The sequence below is a fragment of the Pseudorca crassidens genome, chromosome 14 (genome assembly GCF_039906515.1).
Source record: "Pseudorca crassidens isolate mPseCra1 chromosome 14, mPseCra1.hap1, whole genome shotgun sequence".
Classification (NCBI taxonomy): Eukaryota; Metazoa; Chordata; class Mammalia; order Artiodactyla; family Delphinidae; genus Pseudorca; species Pseudorca crassidens.
The window spans coordinates 5162159-5176297 of record NC_090309.1 but is presented as its reverse complement, the minus strand read 5'-3'; the positions used below and the strand labels follow the sequence as shown (position 1 = coordinate 5176297).

Below are 14139 nucleotides of genomic sequence, written 5' to 3'. Positions count from 1 at the left end.
TAAAAATTTTATATAGACACATAGAGCAGGGCAAATGTCAGCTAATTTGCATGCTGGGATCTTAACATGTTTCATATTGAAACTCAGAGTTAACTCATCAGAATGCTGAGTAATCTCATAATAACTTTATCTCTTAGTAAACCTTGATAATTAAAAGAAATCAAACAAAAATCCCCAGCAGTGCCCTTTGCGAGGCTGTGTCGACCTAAACCAGAGGAAACAACACTTTTCATTCTACCTGAGATAAGAGGATGGAGAGAGTTCATAATAGAGTGGTGTGTGTGGGCTGGAGGACTGATTTCAAACCATAGCCATCTTCTAAGTTGGTTATGAATAGTTGGCACTTTCCACACATACTCTCCCTCTGTCTTTACATTATTGATTATCACCTCTCGGAAATTTCATCAAAGGCTCAGCGATGTTATTCATAAGGCTTGATGTGAAAGGTTTGGCAGTTTAGCCATTAAACTTCACCAAGGATTTGGGCATTAACAGTACTCTTTTTTAGTACGGCAGGGGCGGTGAGTGACAGTTGGTGAAAGAATTATTTGGGGTTGAACGGTTACCATGCACCCAGGAAGGCTTCATAAATACTTACTTCAGTACTTTTGGCAGATAGACCTTCTTATCAACCCATTTTGGTCATGAGCGAACAGGCTCTGTGACTTCTAAGTAACTTGCCCGACGTTGCACAGCTTGTCGAGACTCAAGCAGGAAGGCCAGTCCAGTGGTGTGGGCCCAAATCCAAGCTCCTTCCATCGTGCTGTGCTTCCTACGCCCAATGGGGCTAGGCGTGTGGTATACAGGGAGCATGTGTTTGTTCATGAAATAGCCTTGGTGTATGGGCCCCCCTGCACCCTTCCTCTACTCTCTCAACTTGTAATTAGTAGAACCAAAGATAGGTTGCAGTAGGATCAAAATTCAACACAGGTTTGCATTCATTGAGTGGGTGTGGATTAGGCATCCGGACGGCAGGAAACTCCCAGATTTGTGTCTTCATTTCCTAAAATAAACACTAGGGGCATGTGAGTGTAGACACGTGCACACACGTGCACACACCTTTTCCTCTTCACAAGGGTTAATCAGTGCTTACTTTGTGGGAGGCGTTGATTTTAGTGATACAGTGATGAACAAAACAGACTTAGTTGCTAACTTAGTTCTGAAGAAAGAACAATATTTAAAAATTCAGCCCATAAGTGAAGATTGTGATGAACATTTTGGTGTGGTGAGAGGGAAAAAAAGCGGCTGGAACACACACACACACCTACATGGGCAGACTGTCCATTCATAGGATGGTAGATTTTCTGGAAATACTGTCGTCCTCAACTTTGACTTTGGAGGTAAGATTTAGTAGACCAGACCTAAAATACAGCAAGCTCTCTTGTCTTAGAAATTTGCATTATTAGGGATTTCCCCTGGGTGCCCAAATTTATGCCTTGAAATTTTATTAATTCTACATGGCTGGAAGTTCTGAGGAAAACTGGTGACTCTATGAAGGGATATGAAAATTTGCTGGGCTGATTTTTTTAAAGTCTGTATGCCAGACGACTTTTTAAAACCTCCTGCATGAGACAGGTATGCTTTTGTTTGAAAGTCTTGGCCGAACCTGTCTTATTCTGTTTTCCAGAGAAACCATCTGAAGCAGAATCATAAACATGCATCGTAGAGAAATACCCCTGACACTTTTGGTGCTTATGTTTATAAGAACCTCAGGTAAGTAGTTATAATCAATCACAAACATACTTCATTGGTCGTCTAGAGGAAATATCAAAGTTTGGCTTATTTATGTGGGGGTGGTTACTGAAGATGTTGGATTTATTAAAATTTGTGGTTTAAAATTTTACTTAAGAAAGTTGCCAACCGTTTGGTATGCCTGGAATAGAGAATAAAAGATTCATAGCGGGCTTCCCTGGTGGCGCAGTGGTTGGGAGTCTGCCTGCCGAGGCAGGGAACACGGGTTCGTGCCCCGGTCCGGGAAGATCCCACATGCCGCGGAGCGGCTGGGCCCGTGAGCCATGGCCGCTGAGCCTGCGCGTCCGGAGCCTGTGCTCCACAACGGGAGAGGCCACGACAGTGAGAGGCCCGCGTACCGCAAAAAAAAAAAAAAAAAGAAAGGATTCAGCCCTATGAGTTTATGTAGAGAGAGCAGGAAGTGAAAACTTTTATCCTGAAATACATTTGTCTGAGATAAAAATTTGCTTAGTTTCACGTTATTTGAAACTGAAGCGATCACAGCCGTCCTTGTTACTGATTTTTACAAAGTTTTAACACATTGTTTCCTCCCCGAAAGGAAGGCAAAAATTCATCTCATTATCTAGGTAGTGAGGAAAGTGAGTGGGAATACCTTACAGATCTTAAAGAAAATATGAGAGTTAGAAGGAATACATTAGAAAGAGTCTGCTCGGACCAGGAAGACAGGTAGGCTTTGTGTCCGGTGTCAGGTACCGATTTTAATTTATTAGAAGTCACTGCTTGGAGACTCTCACTGAGAAGGTTCTGAGACCTCAGCAGGTTCTCTGAAGAAGAGTTCTGTGATTGATTATCAAGGTTCTCCAAAGGCTTTGGAGAAGAAAGAAGGGGCACGATTGTTGATTTGCCTTGATCCAGTATCTGGAGGAGGGAAGACATGAGCGCATGTCCCCTACTTTGAGAATTACTAATGAAGAGATTACAGTTGGGTTATTGATACTTTCAAATAATTCAGGTCCAATATCTGGGTATATTTACTTAAGAGGATCTATGTATCGTTGAGATCCGTACAGTGCAACATTACCCAGGTGTTAAGAGACAGACCTCTTCTTGTTGATACGGAAGGACCTGTCAGAACAGGTGAGAGACCAAGGTGTAGGAAAGTGTGCACCACATGAAAAGGCCCCCTGCTCTAAAGGCCCCTATGGACATAGGCTGATAACCTTGCTCCCAGGTTATTATGAAAACATGCTGCAGGCTCCCAACAGCCACGCAGCCTTTGCTGTAAGGATGCTAGGGTCCCAGCTCTATGTCCTTTGAGGTGTTTGAAGAGCACCTTTTGTGAAGGGGTCTCTCTAGGCAGACTTGACAATATTTTACGTGTCAGATTCATTTAGCTGAAGTTGGATGACCTCCTATTATTGCCGAAACTCAAGACAATTCCAAACCCAGACATCGTTGCAGAGGCTGTAGTCTCTTGATCCTACTGGATCGTGGTGCTCCATTCTTGTAAGATGGGGAGGGTGTTCTGGGCCATCCATACACTTTGAGCTCCACTCATTTCTCCAATCAAAAGCCATTTCAGATCAACAAAGCCTGCAATGTTAAATGTAAGATTAGATCTCTGAAGCCATTAGCTGCCTGGGGAATATGAACTTTCAACTGCCAACCATGCACCCTGGAGAGTATGAATTCCAGGCTAGGTTTCTTTAAGTGATAACTGTCCCCAAAGAGGAATAAGTGCCTATGTCTGTACGAACACAGGCACAGGGGTTCATAGAAGCTTTTTTTTTTCATTGATTTTTATTGGAGTATAGTTGATTTACAGTGTTGTGTTAGTTTCTGCTGTATAGCAAAGTGAATCAGTTATACATATACATATATCCACTCATTTTTAGATTCTGTTCCCATATAGGTCATTAGAGTACTGAGTAGAGTTCACTGTGCTATACAGTAGGTTCTTATTAGTTATCTATTTTATATATAGGAGTGTTTGTATGTCAAACCCAGTCTCCCAATTTATCCCTCCCCCCCCCGACCTTTCCCCTTTGGTAATCATGTTTGTTTTCTACACCTGTGACTCTATTTTTTTAAATAGGTTCATTTGTACCATATTTTTAGATTCCACATATAAGCTATATCATCTGCTACTTTTCTTTCTGTTTCTGACTTACTTCACTCAGTATGACAATTTCTAGGCCCATCCATGTCGCTGCAAATGGCATTATTTTGTTCTTTTTTATGGCTGAGTAATATTCCACTGTATATACGTACCACATCTTCTTTATCCATTCCTCCATCGATGGACATTTAGGTTGCTTCCATGTCCTGGCTATTGTGAATAGTGCTGCAGTGAACATCGGGGTGCATGTACCTTTTCGACTTATGGTTTTCTCCAGATACATGCCCAGGAGTGGGATTGCTGGATCATATGGTAGCTCTCATAGAAGCTTTTTCATGATTGACCAAAACCTCGAAATCACCCAAATGTTCAACACCAATAGAATGGATAAATAAATTGTCAAATACTACCACAATTAGATACTACATAACTATGAAAAAGAGAACAGATCACCATGACATGCAGCAACATGATTGCCCATCATAGACGTAATGATGTACAAAAAGTCCAGACACAATAGAGCACATGATGTATGACTTCTGTACTTTGCTATATGTAGATTATATCTCTAAAACTAGAAAATAAATCAAGCTGTTAATGACCTACCATCCTTTTAGGTGTCAGTTAAAACTAACACCCACATTTACACATGCATCACACCTTCTAAGCTGAAGTCCTGAATTGTGAGATGAAGATTTAATAACAACCACCAGATGCAAGGTTGATGTTCACTAAATGTTGTGCTTCCGGGTAGGTTTGACAGCCATGTTTTCAAAGAGTGTTTTTGCCATTAGAGCCACCTCCTCTCTACCTTGTGGTTAACAACCTTGTGGTTAAAACCAGACAGTTGCTTTGAGAAATAAACCCTGACTATAGAGAAAGCATGTTCTCTGTGGCCTCAGAGAATTGCTCTGTTCAGTTTAAGAGTTCTCATTCTCAAAATACAGCCAAAGGTTGCTGCTGAAAGACAGGATACAGGGAAGGTCCATTCACACTGACTTTGAACTGCTGGAAGTGAAGAAGGAGGGAAATGATGACCCTGTACAGCACAAAGGATCAGATAAATTTCTAAAGCCAGAGTATCTGGGTTAGTTGAGAAAGAAGGAAGAAGAGAGAGAGAGACAGAGAGAGAGACAGAGAGAGAGAGAGAGAGAGAGAGAGAGGAGGGAGAGGGAGAGGGAGAGAGAGAGATCTCAGAAAGAGGAAGTGACAGATACCCAGATTTGCAGTGAGTCAATATGAATTAATTATCAGTATGAACTGTTTGCATCATGTATTGAGTATCCACATGGTAACCTAGAGAGGTAATGGATTTATACACATGTAGGCGCACCTTTAACCATCCCCACGTCTGCCCGGGCAATGGTTAGGTAGAGTGGTTGAGAACAAGACCCGTGAGACTTCTGACGATACAAGTGGAAAACTCTGCGGTCTCTAGGTTTCTCTTTTTATTATCCTTGGAGATTCCTCAGCTAGGGATGTTTTGGGGTAGGTGTGGCAACACTGTGACTTTGGTGGCTTTCCTTAAGAGGAAGCTGTAATGTGTAACATTTCTTTTAAAAGATTACAGTGAATTTATGTGTCTTCTAGCTTTGGTAGGTTAAGTTCCGGTATCTTCCTGTTTGGGAGAAGCTGTTGGAAGGTTTTTCTGTCTTCATTTATATTCTGAAAGTGCCTTAGTGTTAGAAAGATTGACCTCCTGTTTTTTAGTGTTGGAAAGATTGACCCTAAAATAAAAGAATCCACAGAAATGAGACATTGAGACTTTTCAGGATGCTACTGACCCAGCTTCTTCACCTAATGCATTAGGGAAAAAAATTTACCTTTGTTATTCTGTTTTTATATTTTTCTTTTACTTTGCTAATCTTTAGAAGAAACTTGTACCTCGCGCCTTCACATTACTGCAGTTGAAGGGGAACCTTTCTATCTGAAGTATTGTTCATCTTCATCTGAGCATGAGAATAAAACAACCACCATAAAATGGTACAAAAATGAATCGCATGGACCCCTTGAGCTGAGCTCGAGTAGTTCACCCAGAATTATTTTGCTCGATTATGTTTTGGAGTTTTGGCCAGTTCATTTGAATGACAGTGGATCTTACTCTATCCGAATGGGGTGAGTATACCTTCTCTTTGTGTTGGCGTATTTCATAGCACTCTTGGACTTTGTTCGGCAAATCAAATATACAGTCATTGGGAAGGTCAGATACTCCATCCATTTCCTTCTCCCTACTCTTCCTACAGCATGAAATAAATACTTCATTCTTGAAAAATTAAATTAAATACTGCCCTGTGTTTATTTTCTTAGTAATCATCATGAAAGGAGATGACCTTAGTATGATTTACTTTTAGGTGATCCTTGCCAAAGATAAGTGAGGATTGAATGAAATTCATTTTTTTTTTTTTTTTTTTTTTTGTGGTACGCGGGCCTCTCACTGTTGTGGCCTCTCCCGTTGCGGAGCGCAGGCTCCGGACGCGCAGGCTCAGCAGCCATGGCTCACGGGCCCAGACGCTCCGCGGCATGTGGGATCCTCCCGGACCGGGGAACGAACCCGTATCCCCTGCATCGGCAGGCGGACTCCCAACCACTGCGCCACCAGGGAAGCCCGAAATTCATTTTTAAATTCAGCTGCTTCCATTGCCTAGAGCTGCCGGTCAAAGGAAATAAATGGCGAGCGCTTCGTAGTGTTATGAGCAGGTAGTGAAGGAGGGCAGTGTCAGCTTCCTGGGTGGTAACGTCAAGCTGGGGAGATGGGTTGGTATTGGTGTAGACACATCCTAGTCCAGTTTTCAGGGGTTTGTTGAGAGCCAGGTGGCGGTACTGGTGAAAGACGTGTGTGTCAGCCAATGACAAATTTATAGCCAGGGACAGTGAAAGAGGGGAACACCGAAAGGGCTTTGCACAGCCTTCTCAGGCTAACCCTAGAGTCTTCCAGGATATTCGTAGTCAAGAATCCTAAATTCTGTGAAATGACGGCAGCCCACTGAATGTGTCCATGATTATTACTGAACTTGGTTCTCTTTATACTTTATTTTGTGAGATGGGGAAGGAGTAACTGGGACAAGAAAACTTCTATGTGATGAACCATTAGTGAGAACATTGATGGCATAGTGTTTATCCAGTACATTTGTGATGTTGTGTCTGTACTTATGTATGTGTGTGTGTGTTTTTTGTTGTTGTTGTTGTTTTTGCGGTACGTGGGCCTCTCACTGTTGTGGCCTCTCCCGTTGCGGAGCACAGGCTCCGGACGCGCAGGCTCAGCGGCCATGGCTCACGGGCCCAGCCGCTCCGCGGCATGTGGGATCTTCCCGGACCGGGGCATGAACCCGTGTTCCCTGCCTCGGCAGGCGGACTCTCAACCACTGCGCCACCAGGGAAGCCCCACAGTGAAATCTTGATAGCACTCCTGTGGTTTTGCACAAAAAGGGGTCATTTTGGTTTGTTTTTATATATGGGAACTCCCAGGAGTTAGAAAGAAGTTCAGAAACTCTTGTTAACCAATGAATTTTATGTGACCTTTTAAGAGGGACGATTCCAGAAGTGGGTCACAACTGGGTCTTTTCAAACTAAGGCAGAATGTATACTCTCCCTAATCCTGATTGAAGAAAGACGTGATTCAAATGCACAAACTATTCTGGACAAGGCAGAAAGGACAAATTGATGGGGAGAGTCAGTCATCTACAAATTTCACTTGGAGACAGGGAGGGACAGGGGCATTAACTGTCTTTCTGATGTGAAAGGTGGAGAACACAGCCTGGGGTAGGAAGAGAAAGTGGACTCGTCAGGTGGAGGCAGGATGTCAGAGAGGCATGGAGGGGCCAGGAATAGGACAGGGAGGGTGGCGGGCTCAGAGTGCTGTGTGATAAGCTTTGAAGCGGTTGGAGGCTGATGAATAACACGAGACTAAAGCGACGGTGGGCGCAGTAGCCTTGACTGTGGTTTTGAAAATAAATGGGACCCTACACAGGAGAAGGTGGTTTTGAACACCTGAGAGCGTTGAAGATAGAAACTTTTTCAAATATAGTGCAACTGGTGAACAGTATTCTGTTTTTGCACAGAGGTGTGAGTGTGTGTGTGTATGCATTGTGTATGTGTGCCTGTATGTGTGTGTACATCATTTGGGTGAGTGAGTCTTTGTAGTTTTGTGTGGGAGTCATCAATGACCAGACCCTACTCCTGGAATCCTCCTTTAATTTTTCAGGAGTCCTCTACTAATAATCAAATGTCTCTGGAGACTGATACTTTAATCCTACAGTGAAAATCGCATTGTCTGATCAAAGTTTTGTGAGAGTAAAGTATTGTACCAAGCACTCCTGGCCTTGAGGGCCAAACTGATGTGCATTTGCATCTTGGCCCGACTGTGTACCAGGTGTGTTACCTTGGGCGAGTTACTTAACCTTGCCTGAAGGTTAGGTTTCTCATCTAATGTAAGGAAAAGAGTCATCTCAGTGCACACACGTGGTACAATACCTGGAACTCTGCGAGTGCCAGTCTTCTGTCCATCTGATTGTAGACTCAAAAGGAGAGCTGGAAGAGCCTCTGGGGGGCGAGCACAGATGTGTCAGGCACACGGGACAACGTAACCTCGTGTCGTGTTTAGTAGATGGATCTCTATGTAACGTGCAGTTCAAGCAAATATGAGATTGCAAACATTTTCTTTTTTAAAAGATCATTTCCACTACTATATTTAAAATGGATAACCGACAATGACCGACTGTATAGCACAGGGCACTCTGCTCAATATTATGTAACAACCTAACCCCCAAAAAATTCAAAAAGAATTTGAAAAAAATAGATACATGTATATATATAACTGAATCACTTTGCTGTACACCTGAAACTAACACAACATTGTTAAGCAACTATACTCCAGTATAAAATAAAAAGTTAACAAAAAGATCGTTTCCAAAAATGCTGTTAAAATTTTTTCCTCCTCTATATTCCTAACTTCTAACCAGAAGGAACAACAATGGCATCTATTCAAACTAATTTTTGCTTAGTAAGGTACTTAAAGTGCTAATATAACTACATGGAGAGCAGCCACTCCAGACACGGTTTACTCAACAGTAAGAGAAGAGGATAGGAACAAAGTGTCCTGAGAAATATAAAATGCAGTGTATATATACAGACCTTCAGAAAGCATTATAGTCCTCATGAAACCACCTCCACTCTCCCATCCTGGGTTAAGAATCTTTGAACCTGTCCATCTCTAAAGACCATTGACGTTTTAAACATTTCTGTCCTGACATCCATAATACATATGGTCTGATGTAGGTTTGTGTGTGTGAGTGTGTGTGTGTGTGTGTGTTTAGGACATCTCGGGTTTTTCTCATTTACTGCCCCCTACCCCCGCTCCCATGGCAGTTATTAAATTTCTTGCTGCACTGAACCAAAAAGAGACAGAGCAGGATTGGGGCATCAATGAATGAATCTCTTTATACAAAAATAAGGGAAATTTTTCACTGGATTGGTTACTAAAAGGTGGTATTTGCAAAGTCTCTGTACTAATGATAAAATATGTCTAACCCTTTATTTCCTAGAAATGATACTCATGACTGGAAATTAAATGTCATCAGAAGACCTAAACACAGCTGTTTTACTGAGAAACAAGTAATGAGTAAATCTGTGGAAGTTAAAAAATCTTTGCAGATAGCCTGTGAACATAGTTACTATCAAAAACTGGTCAACAGAACGTTATTGTATAAGGTAACGCTTTTAAAATATTTTAACTTAAAACTTGACAGAAAAGACAAAATTCCAAAGTGAGGGTCTGATGGCTGTGAAGCATTTTGGTCTTGTAACATACAAACTGTGAGTCCACACAGCTCAGGTGGCCTGTCTGAGCTCCTACATGTAACGCAGGTGTCAAGGTTCCTGCCCCGTGTTGGGCATTCAATAAATGATAACAGCTTCCTCTCCCTTCCTTAATTTTCCTTTTCTTTCAAAAAATTTAATTTTTAGGAATGCTAGTTCATTTTATTCTGCTGCATATACTTAAAAATTTAAATTCTGTTGTATATGTTTGTTCTGAATATACGCATTTACAAAATTGGAAGATGGAAGAAATGAATGATGAAGATAGCAGAGATCATTCATAATCCCACCAGCCAGAGAATGGGGTTTTTCTCCATGTAAACATCTACTTTTAAAAAGTGGTATTTTCCTTTGTCCACTAAAAATTATATTGTGATGATTTCTCCACATCTTTAAACATTTTCCCAAACATGGATTCCATGTGTATACACTTGTATCTAAGCCCCTGTTATTGGACATTTGTTAATTTCCTACTTTTCACTATTATTTATAAGGCTAAAATAAATATCATTCCCATAACTCAGGAGGTGTATTATGATTTTATTCTTTAACTAAATCCCTAAAAGTAGAATAACTGGATCAAAGGCTATGAGCATGTTTATGGCTTTTGATTTAAATTATCAAGCTGCTCTCCAGGCAGCTACACCAGTTTAAAACCCTCTTTTTCTCATATCACTACCACATGGGAATGAATACTTTTTAAGAACATTTAAAAATCTGACGTGCAAACCTTCTGTAACTCAGTATCCTTCCCCCAGTTCTTTCCTTAATAACAAGTTAAACATTTTTATGTATTTACTACATCTTAATATTACTTCTCTTGTGAACTATTTTCTTCGGTTGATGTACCTTTTACTTGTTGAGTTGTAAGAGCTCCTTTAGACAATCCTATGGAAATTGTATATACACAAGTATATATGCAGTCACATGTACTTACATAATATGCATACACATACATGCACACACACAACACAAATGATATTATTTCTATAGAGGAACAAATCTGAAAGGTGTAACTCTGTCATGGAAACTTTGAAGAGCTGTGAGAGACGGTGGTCTGAAGAGATGACCTTGAGAAAGTTCAAGCTACTGATGATGATTCCTTAGAAATGTTTGTAGCTTTTGCTTGAACACTGTTTACTTGTGATTTTTCAAGGGAAGCTCTTATCCAAAATGTTTTCCAAATATCTGTATCAGCCCTGAGTTGACTTGACTCTATTTCCTGTCACGTGTACAAATGTTTTTACAGTATATATAAATGTGTGGGGATCAGTGTACTGGGTTTTAAGAAATCCCTCTATGCAGGTATTTGAATTTAGAAAATAGACGTATTGAGAATGTTTTTAGCTAGAAAATTGAGGGGAGGGGAACAAGGAAGCTAAATCAGTAAACGATTGGAAAAAAAATAAAGATATTTTTATATGCCTTGGAATTGACATTTTAATATGCCTTAGAAAAATAAGTTGGGGTTTATAAAAATTTGGTGTATGCAGAAACAGTTCACTGATGTGAGATACACATGTGGGTGCTTCACAAGCCCATTCTAAGCATCCTCTGGGTCTATCTCCACTTGCTACCAGCTTTGGCAGCTTTGAGAGGAGTCTGTGGGCAGTAGCTGCTCCTTGGTTGGTATTTACAAGAACAGTGTCACCTAGTGAAGGTTAGCAATTTAGTTTCCCTTTTCCCCATCTCATTCTTAGATTGCTTCAGAACCTATTTATTGGTACCTGATGGCTGGATTGAAAAAGGTGGGCTTTTTGTTATTATTCATTCCTACAGCATACAGAAATTTGTGATACAGAGACATGTTTGTGTGTGCCTATACATTGGAATATTTTTCATGCATTTCTCATCAGTCCACTGTCTTCTGGTGGAGGACATCAATGGGTATGGGTAGTCTGCTAGGTACCTGGTTCTCTGAGTAATTCTGTTCCCACCTCCACTACCCATCCCCAGGATGGGTAGTCCTGAATACATGGAATTCAGCTAAAAGCATTAAGAAATAGAATTGCTTGGAAAGTTTTGATCCAAGCGGGGATTTTTTTTTGTTGTAGTGGGTTTTTTTCCTTTCTTCTCTTCTTCCCTCTCTTTGTGTTTAAAGAGAGAGATTAAAGGAAAATGAGGAAAGCAACTACAGCGCCTCCTATACTCTATTTCCCAGCATGAATTAATAATAATGATAATACCAGGAATGGGACTCTGTTTCATTGTTCCAGCAGAGGCAGTGCCAGATCACTGAGACGTTTTGCTCAGAAATTGCTAGTTTTTATTCTATTTCCCTCTTTCTCTAAAGATCTTTAACTTTAACATTTTGAATTCTTGTCCTATGATACCACTCTCACTTAAAATATTTTAACTTGCTTTTTTTAATAACAGAACTGTGAAAAGATAGAGAACAATCAAAACCCATTTTTAAAGAAGAATGCAGAGTTTAAAGATCAGGGATATTATACCTGCATGTTTTTCCTTCTTCGTAATGGCAAACTATTTAACGTCACCAAAACCTTCAATATAACAATAGTTGGAGGTAAGAGAAATCTTAGAATCGGGAAAAAACAAATGTATCGTAGTAAAATGGAATATTTTCTTTTTTCCGAAAGCCGTACGTAAAGCCTGAGGCAAACTTAGTTGGAGTCGTGACCACATCACTAGTTCAAATTTAAGGGTGAAAATCATTTTGGCATCACCTGCCATGCTGAAAAATTTTGGGGGGGGATAATAATGAAGGTTTATATAGGTGAACCTCTGATGCGTCAGTTCTCTTATTTGGTATTTGACTAAATTGTGGAATCTTTTGTTATTAAGCATCTGCTTGCACTCAGTAAATACTTATCGATGGGTGTCTATACTCAGTAAACTGTACTGAGTATTGGGAGGTAAGGGAAGCATGGAAATACAAAATGGAGTGAATAATGTACGATTCTCAGGAATTTGATTATAGTCAGGAAAGGTTGAAGCCAAACCCGGCCTCTGTACCCCGACACCAAATTAAATCTCTGAGACAGAGTTGTGGGTGAAGTAGAAAGAAACAGCTTTATTGCTTTGCCAGGCAAAGGGGGCCACAGCGGGCTCATGCCCTCTAGACTGTGTCGGGCCCTGGAGCGGGTCTTGAGGAGTCTTATAGCGTTCAAGGAGCAGGGCGTGGTCAGCTCGTGGACACTCCTTTGATTGGCTGGTGGTGAGGTCATCGGGAGTCGGCATCATCAACCTTCTGGTTCCAACCGGTCTGGGATCTACGTGCTTACTGTAGTCGACCTAAAAAATATGCACAACCTAAACGCTGAGAGTTATGTTTTTTTCGGTGGGAATTTTTAGGATTTCAAACCTGGGAGGCAGCATCTCAAGTAACCCTGAGAGAACTGCTCCGAGGAAGCGAGGGGGGGACCCAGGTTATACAGAAGTTTTGCAACAAAGGGCCGGTAGTCTGAACGTCAAAAGATTATTGTTAATTAAAGAAAGCCAGATATCCCAAGTTAAGGAATTTATCGCTTTTCTATGTATGGGAAGATGCAAGAGTCTGGGCTGTCTGGCATCATTCCTCTGATGTGCACCTCAGCTATCTGGGACCAGTATCCTGTGTTTTCTCACCCTGAGTTTCTTCAGGGCACCCTAAGGAGTGGCTGCAGTCTGATGGCTGCTGGATGGTAGGTATTCTTTCCTTCCTGGGTTTCCTCAGGGCTCACCAGCTCCCTTGGAGGACTGCAATCGCTGATGACTGTGACATCCTTTGTTTACTGATATGGCAGGAAATATTCCATTTATCACCATTAACTTCTCCCGCCTGGAGGGGGTTTCGGTATCTGCAAAACAGCTGAAATATATCGTTGTGTATATCCCTTGAAGGGAACCGGGACCCTGCCCCAAGGCTGCACTGTTGTGTCCTGACTGCTCCTCCCTTGTCTCTGCATCCCCTCCCTTCCCTGATTAGCATCTGTTTGAACCTGTCAGTGGAACTTGGGGAAGGTCCTGGAGGCTGAATGAAGCCTATTTCCTGTAATCCAGAAATGGGGGACATAGAAAGGCTTTTGTGCCCAGGAGCCCCGCAGGGTCCTGCCCCATAGAAGCACCGTAGAATATGAAATTGGAGTCATCTGTGAGGTGTTCAGGGTGCAGAGAGAGTCCAGAGGAAGAATAGATGTCAGAGGCTCTGTTTGAGCTGGTTCTCAGAGGCTGCGTGTGATGGACGGGCAGAAGGACGTGCTGGGGTCGGGCTGGAATAAGAACGTATAAGGAGCACAGACGTGGCTGTGGAAAAAGGCTGTATATTTTGGGATGATGGCTACTCGTTTGGTTTATCATGAACCCAGACCATATATAATGGAAAAACTGAAGCCTGGAATTTTAGGGTGACAGAGACCCTGGAAGTAATTTAATTAAACCCTATCCAGTGAAGATATCCTTCATATGACTCAACCAATAATAGATCATTCAGGAACTACCGTAGAAATTACCAAATCACACAGCAGACGGGTCCAGATTTTTTTAAATTAATTAATTAATTCACTTTTGGCCGC

At 41.5% G+C, this 14139-nt stretch overlaps 1 protein-coding gene across 3 annotated transcripts in view; it reads left to right on the top strand.

Annotated features, from left to right (window-relative positions):
• Nucleotides 1-14139, top strand: part of IL18R1 (interleukin 18 receptor 1) — a 40027-nt gene that overhangs the window by 4236 nt on the left and 21652 nt on the right. For 2 of the 3 annotated variants that reach the window (XM_067704055.1, XM_067704057.1), the window contains exons 2-5: nt 1628-1713; nt 5683-5926; nt 9352-9517; nt 12002-12152. In XM_067704055.1, coding sequence (XP_067560156.1) covers nt 1656-1713; nt 5683-5926; nt 9352-9517; nt 12002-12152 — 619 coding nt within the window. In that variant the 5' untranslated portion in view covers nt 1628-1655. The remainder of the gene's footprint in view (nt 1-1627; nt 1714-5682; nt 5927-9351; nt 9518-12001; nt 12153-14139) is intronic. The other variant, XM_067704056.1, reaches the window with a different exon arrangement.